The 24259-nt window shown below is 40.0% G+C and overlaps 2 protein-coding genes across 4 annotated transcripts; both read right to left on the bottom strand.

Annotated features, from left to right (window-relative positions):
- Positions 1–1082: 1082 nt before the first annotated feature.
- rnf14 (ring finger protein 14) lies at positions 1083–8566 on the bottom strand. 3 transcript variants are annotated; one of them, XM_034607546.1, is made up of 9 exons: positions 8437–8566; positions 6638–6796; positions 6235–6365; positions 4662–4851; positions 3837–4222; positions 3447–3675; positions 2706–2878; positions 2250–2380; positions 1083–2151 (listed from the first exon to the last, which is right to left on the bottom strand). In XM_034607546.1, exons 2-9 carry the CDS (start codon positions 6786–6788, stop codon positions 2091–2093), a joined length of 1452 nt encoding a protein of 483 aa, XP_034463437.1. In that variant the 5' UTR covers positions 6789–6796; positions 8437–8566; the 3' UTR covers positions 1083–2090. The 3 variants fall into 3 exon arrangements, with proteins under 3 accessions (XP_034463437.1, XP_034463438.1, XP_034463439.1); XM_034607547.1 differs by having other exon boundaries at positions 8347–8497; XM_034607548.1 differs by lacking the exon at positions 1083–2151 and having other exon boundaries at positions 2373–2465; positions 2633–2878; positions 8437–8552.
- Positions 8567–9213: 647 nt separating this feature from the next.
- hspa4a (heat shock protein 4a) lies at positions 9214–23534 on the bottom strand. The gene is made up of 19 exons (XM_034607544.1): positions 23150–23534; positions 21139–21196; positions 20852–20992; positions 20107–20229; positions 19059–19158; positions 18453–18586; positions 17502–17746; positions 17076–17152; positions 16563–16714; positions 16034–16140; positions 15452–15585; positions 14902–15083; positions 14011–14094; positions 13089–13241; positions 12598–12723; positions 11864–11971; positions 11500–11619; positions 11164–11325; positions 9214–10173 (listed from the first exon to the last, which is right to left on the bottom strand). Exons 1-19 carry the CDS (start codon positions 23254–23256, stop codon positions 9973–9975), a joined length of 2514 nt encoding a protein of 837 aa, XP_034463435.1. The 5' UTR covers positions 23257–23534; the 3' UTR covers positions 9214–9972.
- Between the last annotated feature and the right edge of the window lie 725 nt (positions 23535–24259).

The following is a 24259-nucleotide window of genomic DNA, read 5'->3' as shown; positions in this document are numbered from 1 at the left end:
TCATTGTAATGGCTCATATAAGGGTGACATCGTGTGTCATGTTAAATCCTAAATTTGGTCCCTTTTTCGGTCCCTTTTGTGAGGAACAATGAAAGCATGTACGAGAAAGTAACATCAACATAATTCATGTCATTAACTAAAAGGAAAATGGGGAAAAGAGCTTATTGAACATACATGAAATCAATTATACACTTTTCATCTGAATCTATGGAATTTCATCTTTGTCCGATTTGGATTAACTGGGATCGAACTTTTTGCAGAACACTGTTTTCACTATTTCCAAAATACAATAAAGAACTCAGACCCAATCTACAACTTCTATTACCTCTGCTAAAGAGGACATGTTGTCACCTCCGTCCTTTGTTGGTCGCAAGGACGTAACTTTGGGTTGAACATTAGGGGGTTGAGGTCAAATGGCGTGGTCAAATACTCTGGATAATTCCAACATGAATAATTCTTACCGATAGATAATCACTTGATGAACCTAAGAAATAATCCCCTAATACATCTTACTTGACAGATAAATCCATCTAGATTCTAGAAGCTAAAGTAGCTTCAATAAAGTTGGGGTGAAAAAAAGTTGTTCTTTGTGCTGCGAATTAAATTATAACGAGAGAAGCAACCATTTTATCATGTGTGAAAACAGCTCACGTTGTTTTATGCAGTTTGATGGTATGATTATTGGGGGGGGGTAGTACAGGCCTGTTTGGAAGGAAGCAGTGTGGGTCAGGGAAGCGTTTACATTTTGGTGCAGTTCCAGTTCAAAGGATCCAGGATATTTCTTACCACAGATATGAACATTTCCATTGGCTTCTCAAGAGAAAAATTCATGGAGCGTGATGAAAGATAATCAGGCACATCCAGGGAACTGATATACGAGTGTGTAATTAGGTGCAGATCCAAATAAAAATCTGGATCTAGTGAATTTTAATGTGGTCACACGAGGGGACTGTTGGGCCTCAGTGAGTTTGAAGTGTGCTTGGCTCACTGCACGGCTGTGCATCGAAACCCACTGTGATGACAGAGAAGAGCCAATCTGCCTTGTTTCAGTTTGGGATCCAGTGAATAAAACAGACAATATGTTCCGTGGTAACATTTATTTTGAGGAACAGTATGTTAAATGCCTTGCAGCAGGATTCTGTAAATCCTTTATTCAAACGTAACTTACATGTGAGGCATGAAGTGACCGTGGGTCTGCGTTGACGGGAAAGTTGAATCTGTGCAATTCTGAACAGGGGATTGTCTTTTAAACAGCTCCGACCAACATTAACTTTTGAAGCATTGAACAATGAAAAACAGATCTGATGCAAGTTCGAACTCAGACAAAAGCTGCTTGCATCAGAGTCCTCAATGTAATCCGATTTGAAAAAGAAAGAAAATACATAAATTAAAATACAAAGTCGTTTTTGTATTTAGACATAACCAACAGAGTATGGCCTCCGTCTGACACTAACATTTGGCAACATTAAAATGTCAGTTGTACAAAGTGTGAATAAGTCTAGTTATAACCATAATTTAAATACCCTGGCTGTTGAACAAGAGAGGTTATCCTTTTCTAACAAACAAACACACAACGATAATCGGAACCCCAGTAACCCAATCAGAGGACGTCCTGTCATGAATATCCTCCGTTATCACAATCTGTAAGGACAAATGAAAATAATGAATTAAATCCGCGCAACCAATCTCAAGAAATTATTCTTTCCAAAAAACTGCATCCAAAGAAAAGACGACCCATCATGTCTGTGTTAGAGTTTCCCCACTATGGACCTCGACCAAAAAAAAAAAATATACAAAACTAAAATTAAAACAATAAAAACAAACCTCTGTTTTAAAAGTGTGGCTTAGTTGCAAAATTATTAAGGTCATAACCTGAAGAAGGATTTTTTTTTTTATATGAATATGAAGAAAAGTCATCCAGGCATTGACTGTTTTATACGCGAGATGCCACGTCATGTTCGAACATCATATCTCGGTAAATGGTTGCGGTGACGGTTGTTCTAATCCAGACATAGAGAAGGTGAAGTGATGGTATCATGAGCTAAAGTGCATTCAGAAGGAGCAAACAGTCGGGAGGCACCGCACTGGGGTCAGTCCTCCTCATCGCTCCACAAGGCATCTTCGTCATCCAGATCCACACCATGGAAGAGTCTGCGGGCGAGAAAGACAGCACACACGTTCAGAGCACGGCGTTGCAGATGGATATACAAGTGCCACTGACTGATTGAAAAGAGGAAGCGATCACTCACTGGTTGAAACAGGGTGAATGTGGGTTGTTAAAGTGGCTGTATGGGTTGACTCTGCTGAGGATGCCCAGGCACAGCCAACAGAAGTATTGTTTACACGAGGTACAGGTCATCTTGTTGCAGCCGTCCACTTTCTGCAGAGACAAAACATCAGAGGGAGAAGACGCAGCGAACATCAATTAACGGACCGTGTCCTGGGACTGGACGTGAGCTACAGGACAGTAGAGTTAGTGCAGTTTAACAGAAGGACCGAGCAAATACTTTTTCATTGTTACATTTAAAACTGAAGGAGAAAAGCTAAGGGACAAAACTCTGCATCATTCTGTGTGAAGTATTAATAATTCAATAAAATAACGTTTGTTTTATATTTAAAATTTACAGCAGTTAACAATGCCCCCCCCCCCATGATGATGTTCAAAGGCTGTTCTACTGTGCTGTGACCAGCAGGGGGAGCCCAACCTGGATATTGGTTCCACAGCGTGGACAGGATTTGCAGTTCTCATTGAGCCAGTCTCTGCTAAAGGACTCTTCCACCGCTTTCTGGATCACCCTCTTCCCAAAGCGCTGCTCCAAGAACTTTTTCCCCTGAGACGTGGCTGACAGGTATTCGTCTCTGAGATTACGCAGCTCATCTGTGACACACGAACAAAGGCAGGGACAGAGCTGGGTTTAGTGTGAGGAGTCCGGGTTGGTAATGTTGTTGATTATTGTTTAGAAATTTAACTATTTAACGATTCCTTTATTCCTTTATTGGCATCTTTGAAAAAAATGTCATCACAATGTCTAAAATCCATAAGAAACGTTATGATGGGTTCAGCAATCAAAAATCTAAAAGTTTTGAGTTAATTGTTTCTGAAATGTATTGAATAAAAAGTTTATTTCATTTATGAATTAACAGCTTTACCCACAAACAGTTGATCTAGAAAATGTCAGTTTAGACTAAAAGAAGCAACATAAAATGATAAAGCGAAATACAGCGGACGGAGACAAGTGGATAAACAGTGAAATAACTCGATACTGTATTTACACTCTAGATTTTTCTCCATTAAAACAAAGACACCTGGTTGAAAAATAATAATCTATCGGGTAAAATAATAAATAGATAAATTAATAATAAACTTAACCACTATATAGCAATACTAAAATAATAACTTATTGTTATTCTTATTAACATTACTACTATATTTCCAATAACATTACCTGCAGGGATTTTACAGTTGGAGACGCCGTGATAGCCGAGCTTGCACAGTGTACAGAAAGCATACTGGCAGGCAGTGCAAATGCCCATGGTTGTGTCTGGCTCCACCATAACGGCGGTGCCGCAGGACTGACGGGGACAGTAGACCACGTCGGCCATGAGGTCCAGAGACGACTGAAGCAGCAAGCGGTCATAACGGGCGAACAGCTCTTCATCCACAAGCTGCTTCACCTGCAGAATTAAGACAGAGGCAGGGAAACAGAGCAGCGATTGGTAAAGTAGAAATGATAAAGCTGGGAAACTTGGAAGTTGCACTGTGGGAAGTCACCGTGTAAAATGATTTTAGAACTAAAAACACAGATATACACTCATACCGTGTAAACGTACCGTACCTGCGATGGTGTGGCTAAGGAGGTACATTTTGGCTCAGGGCAATTAAGGCACTGAACGTTGCCGTCCCGTATTTGGATCTGGAAGTATTCGGTCATGCAGGCCTTGCAGTAGACGTGCTGGCACTCCTTAAAGCAGAGGCACATGGAGCCCAGCTTCTCTACGAAGCAGATCCCACAGCAGAACACCTTGCTGTCAAACACCTTCTGGCGCTGCGCCTCATCAAAGTCCAGGAGCTGAGGTAGGAGGTCAGAATGTGGGTCCCTCAACAGGACGGTCCGCGGGTCCAGTTGAGAAGAAGCCGTCAACTGCATTTCAGACTTTTCCTTCTTCGCTTCTCTTTTCTTCTCCTCAGCGTTTTCAGAAAGACTCCCAGGCTGCGTCAGAGCTGAGGAGAACAGGTAAAGGATAGAATCAATTTCAAGAAGCAACTAAATCATGGTTTAATTAAGTTGAAATCTATACAACTGACTCTATAGAATCATAATTCACGCCTCACACATACTTTAGCAAAACAAAAACTCATCAACCCTTATTCATAATACACATCAAAATAAAGTATTTTACTAAAGTGAAGACATACATATTGTGTGCTTTGGTGAAATGAAGCACTATTTTGAGAAACGTTCAAATACATTCGGCAGATTGGATAAATGTTAAATGAAATAAGCCAATCAACTTCACAGGATAACAGTGTACTTGCACTCACCTTCTCCTCCTCTCAGTAAAACTTTAAATGAAGTGAGATTACAGAATACGACATGATCTATACTCCCCTTGTTATCTTGGCTAATGTTCATGCATCACAAACAAAAGAAATACTATACCTGTAGCTGCTGGGTCGGTTTTCCTGCGCTCCCCACCTGCTTTACTTCCTCCCCTGGTGACTTCAAGGGGAGACTGGATGCCAAGAAAGTCCACAGCCTCCTCTTTGAGTAACTGGATCCATGTGAACAGAATCACGCAGCCTTGGTTCTCCTCCCACAGCTCATCCAGACGTCTGCACAGAGAACTCATCTGTTGAGGTAAAGCGGAAAAAGAGAAAGAGCGGGTATTGAGGGTGATGAAGTTTAAGTGATTCTGTTTTACTGCAGTAACATCGTTATGGTAGAAATAAATCACAAGAGGCAAGAGGCAAGATAACGAACTCAAATATCTTGAAAAATATTGAATATCTGAGAAAAATATTTTGGCTGCTTTCCAGAGCATGGACATGAAAATGGGGTTGGTGGTAGGGCTGAACGATTTGGGAAAATAATCTAATTGCGATTTTTTCCCCCAATATTGCGATTGCGATTTAATATCCTCTTTTTTTTCCCAACAAAACGTAATGAATGATTTAAATATGACCAACACATCGTCCATTCATTAAGCCGTGCAGCCAGCACCATATTTGACGCGTTGTCCGTCGTGATGCAGACGTGTTTCTCCTCGTGGAGATCCCAGCTGGCAAGCCCCTCTCTCAGGCCGGCTGCAATATTTTCCCCTGTGTGGTCGTCTGGGAAGTACGCAGCTTGTAGGCAGCGAGCTTTGAGGTTGCAATCTTCATCAATAAAATGGACTGTAAGACTCTGGTAAGGCTCAGATGTGCGGCTTGACCACATATCAGTAGTAGTAGCAAAAAACTCCACCGTTTTAAGCTCCGCGGCGACTTTCTCTTTGCACTTTTTGTACAGCTCCGGTATGGCAGTCTGACTGAAGTATGTACGGGAGGGTATACTGTACCGTTTATCAAGCGTATTTATCAATGCCGTGAACCCAGGCTTGGTCACCGTGCTGAGAGGCACCATATCTTTAGCTATGAACTCGGTTATCGCCCGAGTGATTTCCCCGTGCCGTTTTGAATTGCGGTCATATGGAGTGACACTATCAAACATTTCGGTCAGTGATCCCTGTCTTGAGGTATTTGGCTTGTCTGGCGCACTGGTGCTCGGCATTTTGGCCATACAACTGTCGTACATGGTTTTATGGTATTTTTTTAAGTCCTGGAACAAGTTTCTAGTGTTACCCCGTGAAGTAGCAACGGTAGCACGGCATGCTCTGCACAACACCTGACGCTCTGCACAACACCTGACGCTCTGCACAACACCTGACACTGCGCAGCATCATCTTTTTTGAAGCCAAAATAATTCCACACCACCGACGTGTTGTTCCTCTTCGTGACTAAAGTCTCAGTTGTGTCAGTTTCTGACTGTTCCATTGAGCCAGAGGCCATTGTAACAGGTTAAAGGGCAGCATGAAATGTTGATGCAGCCCAGTGCCCTACTCTCGTTGTAACGTTGTAATCGCGCACGTTGCGGTTAGAAAATCACGTTTTATCATATCACGATTTTATCGCAAATGCAATTAATCGTTCAGCCCTAGTTGGTGGTATCATTCTTTATTTGGGTTTATTCTTACCTGTGCTCTGGTTATCCATTTGGAGCTGAGAGTGAAGATTGGAGATAACGTGGAGGGATATTCTGCAGGAAGCTCGAAGTTGAGCACCAGAGGAGGCAAGAAGCAGACATTGTATTCTGATTTATTCTCTCCTGCAACAGATAGAAGACATAAGGAGTGTTTCTAATTAACTGATGTCTTAGTAAGATTAGGAGAGAATAACATTATGAAAACCATCTACAGTTCAGTGTTAAAGTTACAGACAGTATAAAAAAGTTATTCTATTAATGCAGAATGGATCTGAGATCAGACACCTCCCACATGGTATTACATGATGAATAAGAATCAATTCTTTTTTATTGTTTAATACCTTACATTTTCTCACAGCACTGTACTTTGTACAATAAAGCATTATTACAATTACCTTTAACAACAATTTTGAAATCAGGAGGAAGCTCCAAACAGAGCTGAATCTCTCCCCCCTGAGCCGACTCGGCTCGGCGGAACTCCTCCTCATCATAAATACTTGCTAAAGCAAGCAGCTCATCCTCCTGGGCTTCCTTGTCCTCAGACATTTACATTCCTGCAAGAACAACGACACGAGTGACATCAATTCATCATTGTCAAAGTAAAGCAGTTCCAAACACGGATGTAGCAACGGCCAAGAAAACAGACAACAGATCAATACAAACACAAAAGCAACTGTTGACATTCCTACCTTATAACTTATCACTTTTGTATATTGATTTTTTTAATCAAACATTTGTTACTTGCTATCCTGCTGACTCTTTAAAATGAACACTAGATAATGCATTTCCTGTTGAAAATGTGATGATGGTCAGAAGTAGAGGCCACAAAGTCAAAGTCCTTTGGTGATTTTACCACCCTTCAAATAAAAAGAAATCAGAATTTGAAGGGTTTAAATTTATTAAATTATGCAGCAGATGTTGTCGACCAAAGCCCCAAAACTGCAGAAAAGCTGATTATTTCCATGATTACAAGAATTTGGTAAAAAGAAGAATGAGAGTGGGAACGTCCTGAACGAGCCAAACTATTTTAGTGTTTGAACTAAAGGGTTGAAATTGGTTAAAATATGCAGGAGTTGTTTGTAACTGCAAGAACTGCAGAAAATGGTGAATATCTCATTAAGTACGAGGAGTTGAGAGAAAAACAATGAGAGTAGGAACGTCCTGAAAAAGCTGAAACATTTCGATGTTCAAATCGTTAAAATCGTTGAAAGTGAGTTTTGGGCGACTGAACAGAACAAAACAGCAAAAGACGCTGACAGCCGAACAAGCAGTAACACTAATAAACTGACATTGATCATTGCACAGTCAATGGTCAGTTGAAGAAGTTTACTCAAGTTCATACAGTCCAGTAATAAATCCTCTCTTCAGATTGATTGAAATATTTTAGAGTGTTGACTTCACTGTGTGATCATTTTGGAGGCTGCAGTTTCTGCTGCTGGTTTGTGACACACACACACACACACACACACACACACACACACACACACACACACACACACACACACACACACACACACACACACACACACACACACACACACACACACACACACACACACACACACACACACACACACAACTATACCATTTGTCTGGTTGAACAAATAAACAACTCTCCACCTTTATGATGGAATAGTTCCACAGCTCCTCATACTTTAGCCTGGAAAGTGATCATACAGGAAAAACAGCTACGACACAAACTGAGCTTCACAACCACAATGAAGATTTATTTTAGAATTACTGAATGAGACTGGATTAGTTTAACATTTATTTAACAGTATTCAATAAACTGGAAACTGAGACGTGACATTACATCAGCTCTCGTTAAGCTACACTGTAGCCCCACAGCTAGCTAGCGAGCATAAGTTAACTTTATCGACCTTAGACAAAGTCGTGTTTTAATGACTTTAATGTTTAACATTAGACTACTTAGCAATGCGGGTTGTTGTGGTCAGAGGCGAACAACCAAACACAACACAGGAAGGTAATCAAGCTAAATAAGTAGACAGGTAACTTTAGGGAGTAGCCGTGTAATAGCTAGCCCTGCTAGTTAGCATGGCTAGCTAATGTAAACAGCAGCTACGGCTCCAGAGGGAGCTCGAACCTGCTGCAGCTGTGGATTTGCGGTGTCACCGTCCTGCAGCTCTCACACGGTACAGTACCGATCACACAGTGAAATCCACGTGTTCTTTACCTTCTCAGAGACACAAGTACCAGCACTGACAGCTGCTGCCTCCAGACTGGATCCTTGCACACACCGCGGACTACAGTCCATGAGTACGGGAAGCCAAAGAGGACAAAAAACAGGAGGTTTCGTAACGCGCAAACTACACGTGAATATTACTCAGATATTTATGTTGCGTTAACATGTGAGAAGTACGTAATGTAAACTTAATGTAAGTAGTTGAGCTGCGAATTAAATTAAACTTTGTATATAATTAAATAAATACATAATAAATTATTATAAAAACACGTTGTCAATGCATCATATTCTCGCACGTTAGCAACAAAAAGTACATTAACTTAGCCCCTAGTTCATTCTTTTTTTAAAGAGGGGGGGATTGCAAGTCCACCCTCAGCCTTTTTTTACGGCTCAACCTGAGACTGAATAATTTGATTGAGAAAACAGAAATGTGCCTTATTTGTTTGTATTTGTATATAATTAAAAATGTTTAAAGTTAGCTGAGCTGGCAGGACTGGGGAGGCACATATATTTATATGTTTCTATTAAAATGTAAGCTAATCGTATTAGGATTTGTCTACAAAGATTGTATTACCTACATATTTTATTTCTGTAGTAAAAAAAAGAACAGCCAATGATTATTTGTCATTCAATCTATCTACAAATATTTTTCTTAGCTAATCATTTGAGAGAAATTTACATCTAATCATCCCACATGTAAAAAGTTTTTGTCTAAATGAGGTTTATTAACACAAAAGGACTAGAAAGAACTGTCAGGAATCATCATTTAATTCATATGCTTTTTTAATTTGATTTATTTTGTTTTTTTGTGATGTGGCAACAACAGCAGCACCCGGAAGGTGATTTGTTAGACCAGCATTCACAGTTGGGTAGAAAAAAGCAATACAAGGCTACCAGAAAACAACCAATGGACCATTGCTCTTAAATGAGAAAAAGCCAAACGATTATATACTGCATGACGGTAACTTGTAGTATCTAGTTTCAACGAACAGTACAAGTAAACACAAAAACTCAGTCTTTCCTCTTAAACTAAATACATGACATTCCAGCAGTTACAATTATTTGTTGTGAAAAAAATGTAATGTACAATTTGGAACAATCCACGTTCGTTTACAAGTGCCACTGTACCTAAACTGTATTTAGACATGCCATTATATTTTACAATTTCAAGAATCCTGTGTTTATTACTAGTTTCCCAGAACTACTGAACATTCGGTGCTTAAATGACCTCAGGAGCTGCTGAATAGAACAAAGAAACACAGAAGAAGCTGTTTTTATCCCACACACTTTTATGTCATAAAGTAATCCCATTCAATATTAATATTATGCATGATTTTTGTGTTCTAAGAAAATGAGAAACGACATGTTGAGGAGGTCGACGTATGAACTGTATTGATTAGAGATGCTGCTGTCTGTCTCCAGAAGAGAGATGCTGCTGTGTCATCAATCACAATCTCAGAAGAACGACAGAACCAGAGGCGAGAAGCAGGACAGACAGAGGTGAAGCTCGGGTAGCAGCCGCAACACTTAGTCAATGTCCATTTCAGGGAGCTTGTTCTCTGCCGTTTCCTGTTCCGTCCCTGCAGGTGTGGCTTTGTCTTGACTGGATGGCTGACTCTCGGTCTGCTCCTGCCCGTTGACTGGTCCATTCTCTGTCTTCTCCTCTTTAGGAGGCTCCACCCTGGGCTTGGGTTTGGACATCACAGGGTTGCAGGCTGAGTAAAGCTCCTGAAAAAAAAGAAAAGAAGAAAACATTTGTTAGAAGAAGGGCAAATAAGTAACTATCTTCTGAGACCAGTTTAGTTTCAAATTAATTTCTATAGCAAATTGGAACAAATAAACTTGTTGTAATATTTCACACTTCTTTGCTGCTAGTGCAAATTGTAGCAGGGATTAGAAGAAGCTAGGAAAGCAACAGGTGCTATTTATTGTGAATGAGACACCACGCATCCTCAGCTGAGATCGACCGACTCAAAGGGCACTCAGCTACACTACAGGGGGAAGTTGAGAGAAGCTCAACTTTATTGAAATATCCTCTAACGCAGTCAGCCGGGTGCAATAGCCAGGAGCGACAGCCGGGTTAGAGCCAATCACAATCATTTTGATTGTCAGTCTCCAGCTCCCAAATCCTCTGTGTGTCTTACAAATATATTTTAAAAAGAATGAGATGTCCGGCTGCAGCACAGACAGCAGAAAAAAAGCTCTCCAGTAAGAGTAGAGGATGTAAATTGAATGCTTAACACAATACACCTCTGGGAACTACAGATTCAAGAAAGGCCAGATACTGCAATCTACTTTGTATCCGTATGTGAATGTACTGTTAAGAGATTGATTTACTTTGTGTGGAGATGGTATTTGTTCTACTATTGGTTAGATGGTATCAAAAATACTCAAACATTACACGATACAAACATGACTACAGCAACGCTCTTATTGTGACTCCACTGAATAAACAAGTGCTTTGTTGATATTTCTCCGCTTCATAATTTCCCTTGTGTCAGTGTTCTTGATTACAGCTTCAGGAAACCAGACTCATCACATATCTACCGGGAGTGGAGATGATGTGAATTACCCCTAATCACAGTAAAATGCTTGCTGATTCCTACAAGGATGACAGACAGTCTGTAGGCTGGCTTTGCAAGGATGATTCAAAAATGATGTTGATACATGATTTTTGGTGTGTTGTGTGTATGTGAGCCTTGAACGCTCTCTCTGTACCTTAGTCTTGGCCTTGATCTCCTGAACCTTTACCACTGGGTCCAGGTTGAGGTCCTGACTTTTCTGCTGGTTCATCTTGCTGTTCATCCAGACCATGGCTTCGTTCACCTGCTTGTCCACCCGAGTCACCTCCAGCTCATCCAGGTGATCGTACTGCTCATCCTGTCAGGAGATGCACATGTTATTTATGAAACCCGTTTAGCAATTCCTCATATTGTTTAGTGGGGACAATATAAATTAAAGTGATGAGCCAACATCACATCAACAAAATCTAACCTAGTATTTAATCTTATCAATCTAACAGGTCAACAAACGTATGTCTCTGTGCCACATTACCTTTGCCTTGTAAGCTTCAATGATCTTCATGTACATTTGGATTTGTCTGCCAAAATCATCAAATGCTTTTGGCCTCTCCTCAGCTTCCATGAATCTTTCTTGGATCGGCTGACCAAGTTTCTAAAAGAGAGGAACACCACATTTAGTCAGCCAGTCGTCCAGAAAAACTTTTTTCGTCAGTTAATGACAACATTAACAAATTATTACTTAAGTTGTTAGCTGTTGTTATTTTAAATATTTCTATTATTTAGGAATAATCAAAGAATAGACAGCATCTCTGAGTGCCCTTTTAAAATGAGAATATTACTAGTCCATTAGTAAAAAGTGTCCATGTTCAAAGTTAATACAATGCAGGCATAGTTACCCTCAGTTCAGCCAGTTTGTCGATGTAAACTCCTTTCTGTTGGTCCTCTCCGTCTTCATACAGCCAGATCTCTGTTTCCTCCAGTTTCAATGAGAACACATCACGATCCTACGAGTTGTAAACAATATCAGATTAAATTCACATTTCACGAACATTAACAGTTCAAAGTACAAATCATGAGAAACAACAAGAAAGTTAAGAGACCCTTATCTTAAACCTGGAGCAAAGCTAATTCTGAGCTGGTTTTAGATTGAGGCAGTTGTCATTTTTCCACTTTAAACAGCAATTACATTTGTGCCCATCATGGCGCCCGTGTGGCTGGCAAATAGTCGGCATGTTGCCCTCTTGAGGCAGTGGAGAGCAACAGCGAGATTGACCAATAAAACTCTGATCTGAAGTTAATGGCATTCTTCACTGTTATTTTAAGGTGAGGGTGTTTTAAAATAAGAAAAGAAAATGATAACCACCTACAGAGGTGGGCGTACGATGTGTTAACACAGATGTATGAACAGATGACTGCTCGTGTGTGAACTGAAAGAGTGCACGCAGATCTGTTTCCACTGCAGAGAGGTGTTCTCCATTTCTTCCTGATAAATCTGCCATTATAGTAGCAACCCAACAAGGTGCAAGCAGATAGTGTATAAAGGAGATTGGGGATGGCCCACTGGATTACAGCATGTTATAACCATGCACCGAGCAAAGTGACCTTTTTTTCTTCTCAATCTAATACTCACAGCTTCATTCACAAACTTCTCCAGGACGCCGTGCAGTTTGTCTCTCATGTCGTACACATACTCCTCTACGTAGTTCTTTGCGTCGTTCCTCTCCTTCTCCAGCTTATCCTGCATTAACATTTTACCCTTGAAGAGACACAGTGAAGGTGTTAGTCTAAAATGTAATTTTCACATATTACACAATGTACCTTTAATATATAATATTATAAGAATAAGAACAATTTAAACATTACTAAAATGTTAGTAATGTTGTGATATCTAAAAGTAAATGTGTTAAGATTTTGAGAAGTAAAATCTATATTCACATGTTTTTTTTAGATCAAGATACAAATTGCAAGGAGTTTTAGAGAACAATGTCCTTACTGTATAATCAGATAATATAACTATGATAATAAATTGATCAACAGTTGCTCTTTTGTCTCACTAGAAAGTTGCTTGGACAAATACTGCATGTGCGTGCAAGACATTCCTGGTGAGTTTTAGAGCCTTACCTCATTCTCCACCAACAAATTTAGTACTTCAGTGGACAGCTGCCAGTGCAAATTGTTCTCTATGGGCAGCTCCACTGTCTTCGTTTTCACTTTGGGTTTCTTGGCCTGCGGGGGCTGGTCGTTCTTCTTCTCCTGCTTGGTATCCTCTGTCGTCTGCAAAAGGAGAGATAACAAATCATTAAATTCTGAGCAAATACTGCTGCTTTAGTGGGGGGGGGACAGGCCTGTGAGATTTGACCCAAACGCTCAGAAGTTGCCCCTCTTTTAGATTCAAGCTCCTCATTTTGTCTTGGCTGGTTTAAGTCCCACTGTTTGGAAAGATCCTGTTCAGTGTCACGTTCAGTCTCCTCCATGTTTTTTTTGTGTTGCCCTCATGCAAATTTCCTGCTGCATGCATGCCTTGTGGAAGCATCATCCAAAGAGTTCAATGCAGCACAAGAAAATAAATGACAGCAAATAATATGGAACAATGGACATTTTTCTGTTCTCATATAATCACATATCCCATTTGTTTTTGAATTTCATTGCTTCTTTCACTGGCATTTTATTCTCCTCAATTTCTTAGAAATTCGTCATCAAGGCTTGTTAGAACACCACTGGTTTTGGTGCAGTTATGCAGTGTTAAACTTTTTAATAAGCATTTTTGATGAAATGCTGATTCTATAGAATATGTGTGTGTCCACAAAGACATTGAGGTTATCTCTCCATTTTCACTGAATTGGAAGCCACACTAAAATTCTGACTTGCAGCTCTCCTCGACTTTGCAAGCGTTCCTTTTTATCCCTTTACACCGAAATGGGGTGGACTTCCTTTCAAAGTTGACTGGCCTTTTGGCAACTTATAGAGAACAATATAATTATGCCATGTATAAAATCATAAAAACATTGGGTTAGGATTTCCCTATCGTCCACCACAACTTTACCTCCATCTCCTCTGTCTCAGACTTCTTCTCTCCGTTGTCTCCGGCCTGAGGTTTCTGATCCTCTGGATCCACCTGCATTTTGTTCTGACACACCGTAATGAAAGAAACAACTGAAATTATATTACATTACCTACAGTTTTAAAAACAAACTTTTAGGGTTCAGAATCAGAAACAACAAATACACTTGTTTTCCTTCCGTTCAGAGAAGTCTGCCTCTAACTGCATTGAAATCCCTTGAACTTAGTCTCAATAATACTTTTAAACCACTTGTAGGTTTTATTCATTGCAGATGTGATTGTGTTTGATAGCATCAATTCTCATGAGTTTATACTCAGTCACATTCATCCAGACCAAATAAATTAGAAAGAGGTTTAGGTTTAGAAAGAAGAAATAATAACTAAGCCCTACCAGGAAATAGAATAAAAAATGCAGAGAAGATGTGCATAAATGTTAAGATTTTACATGGTAAAAATAATTATGTTTATTTTCTCAACTCAAGTTCTATATGTTTGGTTGCATTTGTGTTTTCTAGGCATTTATGATAAAGTTCATGGTTTAACGGTAAAAATAAGTATATATTTGTTGATATATCAGTATTTTTATACACTAATATTCGTGTCTGCATTGGGCCCCAAAAGTCCATATCAGTCTAATAAAAACATCCCATTGAAGATGTCTTGAGCTTGTTAAGGCAGGAACTCTGAATTCCATGATGATGACAAGACTGCCTATTTAAAACCAAGGTGTGGTCAGACTGATGTACTGTGTGAAAGGGATCTGTGATTTAAAACAAAACAGCATACAACAATCCATGAGTACCTCTCACACACATGCACACACACAGTATTCCACAAGTGTCATACACCCAGCGCAAATACACACAATACAGACCTCCTCTTCCTTCGGTGTCTGCTCCGTCTCCATTGGCTCCTCGCCTTCAGCTGTTTTTATGACTTCTACGAGGGACGCGCTCGAGACGCTGAAAACACCGTGAACATTGACCCGAACCTTCACCTTGACCTTTGCACTCTCCCCAGACGCCTGCGGAACCACATTCTGGATAAGGAACTGACCTGCAGGGCAAAGTAACAGGTCAAAGGTCAGAACAGGTGAAAATATCTACAATTAAGAATAAATAATAAACTAGATTGAGGAAAATCTAAATGAAATTCTTAAGACGTTATAATAAACATGCAACATGATATTAAATGTCTTGTGAGTAAAAGGATAAATACATTTGTTTAAAGTTGTCAGAGTTAAAAAAATAACTGTGGGTAAGTTATTTACAACTGACAAACTTTGGACTTTTTCCTGTCATATCTACAACTTTTTCATTGTACGTACACTTTGCTTAATTACCTAAATAAATTTAATAAAAAGGAAATTATTCCATACTCAATGTCCACATTCATTCTGACCACTGATGGTGCACTAGCAGTACCTATAGCGGTGCTGGGGCACAGCAGCTCCTTTGGGTTGTTGTAGTAGCCTTCGAGGGTGAACGGCTCTTTCCGGTAAAAGGTCAAAACTTTGGAGAAGGGAGCTGCGTGGTTCTTTGGGAAAACTTCACAATCACTGAAAACACAAAAGGACGAGATCCATGAGAGACTGAAGACAGTGGGGTGGGCTGGCACCTGATCTGCAGCAGATCATACCATAGCTTTGTTTAAGCATCAGCTAATGAAACAGTTAGGATTCCAAAATGATTTAATAAAATGAGAGGGCAACTGGCAGAGGCTGCAGATAGATATTCAAACATCCTGTAGCTCACACAAAGAGGGAGAAAGAAAAAGAAACAGTCTAATTGATAAAATAGATAAACATTAAAACTAGAAGGGTGCAATGATAAAAAATTAAAGCCCAAACTCTATTCTTTTTGGACTTTTAGGTCATGTGAATAAATCCAATGATAAATGTATCTACAGTAAAGCTGCCTGTAAAGCCTCAAGTTTCCCATTTCCTCTGTGGGATCCAAACATGAAGTCAAACAAAGACCCAGCTGCATTTCAGGCACAGATCGTACCTCACTCCGTCCTCGGCGGCGGAATTCCATTTCAGGGAGATGGAGTAGGGGACAACGTCTGTGATGGAGAACTCTCTGACTTTGAAGGCTGGTGACAAGATGGCACACTGAGGAGAAGCGAAAGAAGACAATTACAAAATGAGTGTGAATAAAGTTGAGTCGTTTGAAAGAAAGCAGGAAGCAGAGGAACCCTCTTCACTGACATAAGAAAAACTGTTGATCCAGAGTCAGTAACTCTGAAGACAGACCTTTAACAAAGACTAAGGAGAGAGAGCTCTTTACTCCTGTTTTAGCAAAATATCTAGTGTATTTGTGCTACCACCATCAGTCAATGTTTCATATTTTCCTCCCTTTATATTAATTAAAATATTTTAAATAACTTTTCTGCATAAATACTACATTCAAACACAATTAAGAATGTGAGCATGTATAGATGTGTGTAATCTTTCCCCCACACTCTTATCTCAGCTGTCAGACGGTGAGTCTGCCATGTGTGACCACAGTGTTGGTCACGATAGGTGAGCTGTACCTGCAGAGCACAGCCTCTGGCCACTGCCTCGTCTAGGTTCAGGGTGGTGTTCAGCTCTTTGCCAAAGAATTTGCTGATTCGCTCTTTGATGGCGGGCATTCTGGAGGCGCCACCGACGATCTCCACTGCATAGATGTCTTCCTTTTTCATCTCTGGACACAGGAAGCAGGAGATAAGGATGATGCAAAACAGAGCTTGTTAACTCAAGACAGTGAAACGTCCCAGAGGCTGAATGGAAGAAACTTGTGTATAAAATAAAATGTATTACCTATTTAAAATGGCATATCTGATTAAATCTGATATATTTCCATTACTTTGAGCCATATTACTGCTTAGCATGGACAAGCAAGAGCAGCCAGAGATAGAGAGGAAGCATTAATCGGAGGCAGGCATGCCCCCAGTGTCCTGAGGGAAGGGCTGTCTCAGCAAAGCACATGACTGAGCCTCATCTAAGTCAAGTGTGCGTGTGCTTACGGGGATAGTCCAGCTGCTATTAAAGTCATATGTACTCACTGGCTTGTTCCATGACACTGCGCAGGGGACCCTCTACTTTGGCCAGCAGCCCCGCACACATCTCCTCAAACTGACCTCTGGGGACACATGGTAATAGATTATTAATAGATTCAGACTCACATACACACACACACACACGAAAATGTGGAGAGGAGCTAACAGCGTCACAAGCAGATGGATACTTCTACGAGTGAATTCTAAATTTATCAACACAATTTGTAATCTGCACCTAACTATAAACAGCATGCTGTAAAATACGCTTATAGAATGAAAAAATCTATAAAATGATCTATAATTGAGGAGGACAAGTAGCTTTATTATAACTCGTTAATATAAATAAACAGCACCACGAAGAATCCAAATATCCATCGATGATTTCTAGTACATCTTTGTCCTCTTATTTCGTAAAGTAACTTCGCAGCTCACCTGTTGAGTTTGCCAGAAACGTCGATGTCGTTCATGAAGCACTCGATGTTGAGAGGCAGGTCGGAGGAGTTGGCGCTCATCAGCTTCTTGAGCTTCTCAGCCTCTTGGTACAGCCTCACCAGTGCCCGGGGTTTGGTCTTGACGTCCAGTTTGTACTTCTTTCCAAACTCCTCGCAGAAGTGGTTGACCAAGATGTCGTCAAAGTCCTTCCCACCGAGCTCTGAATCAAATGCTGAAGCCAGGATCTGATGGAGGGAACCAAGGGGTAAATTATTAAAATACGGAACAATTAGTTTCATAAACACTAGACTACAACACTGTATGTGTAGGATTTCTAAAAAGTAACAATCTTTATATGTAAAGCACTGTACTCCACAGGCAGAAAAGCTGTTACAGAGTGCTACGATGGGGCAACAAAATAAAACCAAAATCATAAGATAAGAAAAAAACTATTTCAGTAATGTAAGATTAAAAAAAGTTTTGAAAAGGTCGTTCCAGGTTTAAGATCTGAGGCTACGGATGAATCGACTTGTGCCCAATTCATTTTATACACGTTGAAACTAAAAACCTTTAGTTATTTAAGTACCAAGATTAAAGAATTGATCAATGGAAGTTATCTAAAATATTTTATAATAAATTGAATGATAAAGTCAAAAAAGGTGTTTGTTTCACATTATTAGAACAAATAAGGCAATGAAATGTGGTACAAACAAATAGACCACACAAAAATAATTCCCATTAAGCAATAACGTGCAAGTAACTCATCAGTCTTTACAGCTCAGCAAAAAAAAAATCATGAGCAAATGATTACATTTTAATGTGGGATTAAAAAATCCCCACATTTCTCAAACCTGACAACCTCCAGTACTGATGTACCCTCATAACCTGCCCCAATACCCTTTCCTGTTCAGTATTGCTTTTCAAAGGGGACACAAATTATTCATCACTTGCCTTGAGCTTTCCCTTGTTGAAGGCACAAACTGACACCTGGTAACCGGAGTGACCCAAGTCCACAAACACCACTATCCTGGGCTTCTCCTCTGGAGCCGGCAGGTCCTGCTTGTAGATTCCATACGCAAGAGTCACTGCAATAAACAGATAAATGAGGTTAGTTTATCCTCACCATCACAAAAGGATACTAGTTAGCAAGATCTGTTCCAAGTGTACAAGGCTGAGCTACATCTGACCTTCAGAATAATGTAACTGCCAGAGAAGCAATACATATAAATGAATAAAATGAAGGCCTAAATATATGAAATACATCATTTCAATTAAAATATGAATCTCAATTTCTGCATTTTTATTACAAATCTACACCAATATGATGTTTACATGGCTTTACAGCTAAATTGTGGTTCCAACTGTGAAAATAATTAGATATTTTAGCATTTTTAGTACTTGGATAGAAGCTGATTACTCAATACTTTCTCACAGCTTCTTTAATCGATGTAATATAATCATTGTAATTCCCTTGTGGAGCTAAAAAGAGCAATAAGGGATAAATGATTCAGATGCTGCCTGTGAGTCCAGCACAGAGTTTACTGTGTTTCCATTTACCTGCAGTGGTCTCATTCATTAGTCGGAGACAGTTCAGGCCTGCGATCTGAGCTGCATCAATAACTGACCTCCTCTCTACATCGGTGAAATAACTTGGGACCTGCAAGGAGAAGAAAAACAGCCTCAATACAAAGTATTATTTAGAGTCATTGGCAGTTTCAGAATGAATTTGACTGGAACTAGCTATAATAAAATGGTATCACTTTTGGACACTGATAACGTGCCACATGTGTCCAAAGGCTAAAAGTTATCCTTTATGTGTTGGATGTAAATGATTACTTTGAGCACTAATGATGCGTGAACGGCCGGCATCACAAGACGTCTGGATAACATTACCGAGTTAGTTGCTGCGGGTGCCAAAACAAAACATCTCCTTGTGGAAAAGCTCAAGAGTTAAATTTAGCTGCTGGCCACAGTAATAACAACATATTATCCATAACTGGGGATGATGTAAACTGTCGATTTAGGCCCAGCGAAGGTAACAGCCATGTTGTGCGAGACCTGTAATATTACATAACAGATGCTGGTGGTAATTTCATGTACCGAGCACAGCAAGAGACACACACTTCCCACCCCTCGCCAACAAGGTGCAAGAGAGGAAATAAAGCTTTCAGACAAGACATCTGGTTAAGTGCTCAACGTGTCACATGAGCAGGTGGTAATACATTTTTAGACCTTGAAGGCATATTTCGCAGAACATTTTTATTCCACTCAAAGTGCTAGAAAATCCGAGAGGATGACATTAATAGTTGCCATTATAAATTCAGGATGTAAATGTGATGCAGTTCTCCAATTAAACACAGAGACTGGCATAAAGTGCAGAATTTAAAGTGAGTCATAGGTCTTTTGAAGTCTGTGTAATGTCTTTAAATAATCTGTGTGCAGAGATCCAACAAGTAAATGAACACCTCTGCCGACATTAAAAGGCGCTTAAAAGCAATTAGATAACTATATCCAGTTGAATTGGGATAAGCAGAACGATAATGCAGATTTTCAGACACCCTGCTGAAGCTGTGTAATGGTTGCAGTTGTCCACAGGAATGCTTACAGAGATCACACAGTCTGCAACGGGTTTCTTCAGTGCACTCTCAGCAGTCTCCTTCAGTTTGGTCAGCAGCATGCCGGTGACCTGCTCGATGCTGAACACCCGCTCCTCCTCCATGTACATCACCTGGAGTTGGAAGACAAATTGTTTAAAAAACTGACACCAACACTCAACAACATCATCACCTTTCATTTGAGTCATTGCAAGAACTGTGAGTATGTTTTAGACCATACACAAGCAATCTGATGGCAACAAACATTTGATAAGTTTTCCTATTCAGGCATTAAATTAAGTTCAAGGTCCATTATTTTTAACTACAGAATAATGTCATAAAGAGATGAAGTGGCAAGAAAATAAATACACCTCCTTGAGAGAGATGTTGAAGAGGCTGTTTTAAAGTATGAAAGCATAGAGGTCTGGGTAGAATAGGAAGATAAAGTGGAAGAGCTATGATTCAGAGGAAAGAGCATTATGTGTGACTCTTCTTGGAGCACAAAAGGTAACAGTGAATGAAGCAGTAAGGTCAAGAATAAGCTGTTGGGTTTTCTAAGCTTTCTCCCTGGTAAATGTTTAATTTTTGATTTATTTGGCTTAGTCCTGCATTCAGTAACACTGAAAAGAATCAATAAAACACACTCTTACTTCACAAACTGCTATAAATGACTGCGTCTTTTGCTTCCACTATTAATGCTTATCTATCAGTACTGTCTCTAATGAAGAAAAAGCATGTCAGCATTCTTAATCTTACTTTTATTCCAGTGGATCCAGAGGGCATCTGTGCCAAGTCATACACCAAGTTAGATTTGGTTGCATGGACGTTGGAGTCTGAGAACGCCCTGCCATGGAATCGCTTGAAGCCCTGCACCGTGTTTTTACAGTTGGTCACCACCTGGACATCGTGTAAAAAAGGTAAAAGAGGAGGGGGAAAAAATGAGGTTACGATGACGATCATTAACCTTGAGGCGGTTTCAAATGTTTGCATTGTAGCTGCAAAGACCTCTGAGGAAGGTGACAGGGTGGGGAAACTGATTTTACCTGGCTTTTTGCAGCTGCTCCTACGGATCGATTTCGTGGTCCAAACGATACAAATGACCTGCAAGACAACAAGAAGTGTTAAGATACAACATGACATGTTATTACAAAAATGCTCTTTTTAATCCTCCATCCAATTGTGAATAGACCCAAATCAAAACAGATTATCACACCCATTTAGTCATGCCTACACATGGCATTTCTGAGCCCCACCCACATAAAGTAAAGAGACAATAATCCAGGTCTGCAGTGGCAACACTAGCAGTTTGTTTAGGTTTGCCTAAAAGGAAAATACCGTGTGTGTGTGTATATATATATATATATATATATATATATATGATCAAGGTTTCAGCTTTCTTAATTAAATTCTTTCTCGTCTGCACACAGGCTTGTTAAGATTCATCTCTCACACTATAAACACAGTGAAGTGGTGTGGTCGGTCCACTTGTGTCCCAGCGGGTTGTGGTCTAAACATGCCTGCTATCGTCACACCTATCAAGCGCAGATGTCAGAGCGACGGTCGCTGTCAACACAAACAAGTGCAGTTGGTGATGTCAAAGACGACTCAGTGCGTCAGGTCCCGGTGGAAAAGTGACTCAACGGGCGCTGCTTGGCCACAACTTGACCCAAGATCAAAGTAGTGGTTTTTAGTGACGTGAGGGGCCGGACGCAGGAGAAGAAAAACATTCAGAGATAATTTAAGGATAGAAATGAAAGAGGAAAAGATGGCAGATTATTTCCAGACCTTTAATAATTCCTCAACAAGCTTATTTTAAGATCATGATTCTAAAAGGCGATGTTTATTACTGATAAATGACTATTCTTTTGCGTAAATATTAAGTCTTGGAGATTCAATTCCTATCACGAGACATATTCATATTTCAAATAAGAAGAAGGTATTCTGATATAATATTAACAAAACTGAAAGAAACAAAACACTGTCATTTTAATGCTGCAGAGAGACTTAAGATGTAAAATTATTTGAATTATAATAGATAAACTTATATTTCTCTACATTAACTCATCCAAGAAATTCACCTATTGCTTCAGTAATAACTAGTCTTACAAACAGGTCTGATTGATAAACTCAATTAAAATGCCAGGTAATGTTTCTTATTCATTTTACCATATATGCAAACAAAGCCACCAAAAATGATTTCATAGTATCGATAAAATCTCCATATTAATTTATATGACCAAAGGACTTTTACCTTCAAATGTATTTATCTTCAAATTCTTATTAATTAATTGAGATATTGTCCATAATTATAAAGCTTTCTGTAATTAATTAGTTAAGAAATATATGTTATTATTAAAAATCTACTGTGGGTACAAAGTGTGCTTCGTCAGTTAAATAACCTGAACTCAACACAAAAACCCTTTAATGATAAAACTTTAAATATTTTAAATAAGATTAGATTCATACAAGATATACTAGTTTCTGTAAATTATCTAGAATGTTCCAACAAGCGATTGGCTGATGCTGTCATAGAGGACGTAATGGGGGACGCACACTTTATCACACCGGGACACGCCGGTGGGTCGGAGCTAACGCCTTCACGCGCTCAACACCAGCAAGAAAGCGGGAGGTAAACACCGCCCGGCTGAGTGTGTCCGCCGGGCAACGAAAGCCGCTTTTTGAAGCCGCACTGTCACGTTAGTTAAAAACTCGGCTTAGCTAACGAGCTAACTAGCTAACGGAGGGGGGGGGGGTGGGGGGGATGAACGAGGCTGCGTGCTTCAAAGATTCATTATAAAATGATTTTTTACATCCGCCATTGAAATATTAGCGGGCGTCTCATTGATTTACGCGCAGTCTAATTCATATCAATTATCCAGCACATGGTTCAAGTTGCGCAGAAAACGGGGGTGGCCATTGAGTGAGCTGCGTTCACGTGCATCACCTGTTAGCGGTTCTTACGAGCGTTCGCCTCCTCCCGCATCTGTTCCCCCCCCCCCCCCTACCCCCTCCCGCACGCCCGTGGGGATAACTGCGTGTGTCTCGGGTACTCACGGTGTGCATCTGTCGCTGTACTCGTTGGCCACCGTCTCGATGCCTCCTGCCCGGGCTACAGCCACATAGCAGCTCTGGAAGCCCAGGTCGAAGCCCACCACTGACATGTTCGGCGCTGCGCTGCGTCTCCCCGGCTTCAGCGGAGTCTGGAGGAGAAGTGGAGAAAAAAATGGAGGCGCTCTCAGCGGCTGTAAGAGGATGTGGGAGTCAGGTGGAGGAGTAAGTCGTTTCTCTCCGTGTTAAGTCGGGATCCTCCAGGTCTTAATCCACACAGCGCCGACTGTTACCGGTGTCTCTGATCTGTGCTGGCCGCAGCAGCGAGGGGGTGACACGGACTTCTCGTCCGCACCCATCGCGAGATTTTGCGCGGTTCCAGATCGCTCTGGACTTTTCTACAACCATGTGGGAGGTTGTGCTCCAATGTTCGAGGTTTTAAGGGGAAATCATATCTGTCGACATTTTGAAACACTTCAGGGTTTATTCTGACCCACATTGCACAAAGAAGACCAAAGAGAAACAGTGTTAATTTTCCTAGGATTAGTTGCTGTTGGGGAAAGATAGTCTGTGTCATTGTCTGTGTCCATAAAGGATCATATTTTTAAATGAGAAAAACAACCACACATGTACACCAACATGAGAAAACAAAAAGATAGGGAAATAAACAGTAAATTCTAAATATTGTTTATACAAATGCGTAACACTGAAGCATGGACATATTTCTATTATTATTATTAGAAGTAGTAGTAGTAGTAGTAGTAGTAGTATGAGTAAAATTACTATTCTTATATTATCATTATTATTAGTGGTAGTAGAAGTAATAGTAATAGTAGTAGTATTCATATTATTATATGTTGCCAAATGATGTCAAGTATTTGCCAGCTATATGCCTATGCCATTGTCTATGACATAACTATTAACAAACTTGTACACTGTTTTACATTCACATAAATGTTCAAGTGTTTCTATTCATTCATTCATTTTGATTTATTTCGAACGTGGAATTAAAAAAATTGAAATGCAGAAACAAGTGAAAAAAAATAAACAGAAAATAGTATTATTTACAAACAATGATGAGGGGAAAAGAATCTAATACTTGATGATTTAATCTAC

The sequence above is a fragment of the Hippoglossus hippoglossus genome, chromosome 14 (assembly GCF_009819705.1).
Source record: "Hippoglossus hippoglossus isolate fHipHip1 chromosome 14, fHipHip1.pri, whole genome shotgun sequence".
NCBI classification, from domain to species: domain Eukaryota; kingdom Metazoa; phylum Chordata; class Actinopteri; order Pleuronectiformes; family Pleuronectidae; genus Hippoglossus; species Hippoglossus hippoglossus.
Note: the sequence above shows the minus strand (reverse complement) of the source record. Positions and strands in the feature narration are given on the sequence as shown.

What these genes read in the sequence shown, in the direction of transcription:
- rnf14 (XM_034607546.1), bottom strand. Translation starts at nt 6,788, where the DNA reads ATGTCTGAGGACAAGGAAGCCCAGGAGGATGAGCTGCTTGCTTTAGCA. An exon ending in TTTCAAAATTGTTGTTAAAG is followed by an intron (nt 6,366 to 6,637) that starts GTAATTGTAATA and finishes TATCTGTTGCAG; the next exon opens with GAGAGAATAAATCAGAATAC. An exon ending in GCTGTGGAACCAATATCCAG is followed by an intron (nt 2,381 to 2,705) that starts GTTGGGCTCCCC and finishes TTGTCTCTGCAG; the next exon opens with AAAGTGGACGGCTGCAACAA.
- hspa4a (XM_034607544.1), bottom strand. Translation starts at nt 23,256, where the DNA reads ATGTCAGTGGTGGGCTTCGACCTGGGCTTCCAGAGCTGCTATGTGGCT. An exon ending in GCCGCCGAGGACGGAGTGAG is followed by an intron (nt 15,586 to 16,033) that starts GTACGATCTGTG and finishes TTGTGTTTTCAG; the next exon opens with TGATTGTGAAGTTTTCCCAA. An exon ending in GTGCCCCAGCACCGCTATAG is followed by an intron (nt 15,084 to 15,451) that starts GTACTGCTAGTG and finishes TTTGCCCTGCAG; the next exon opens with GTCAGTTCCTTATCCAGAAT.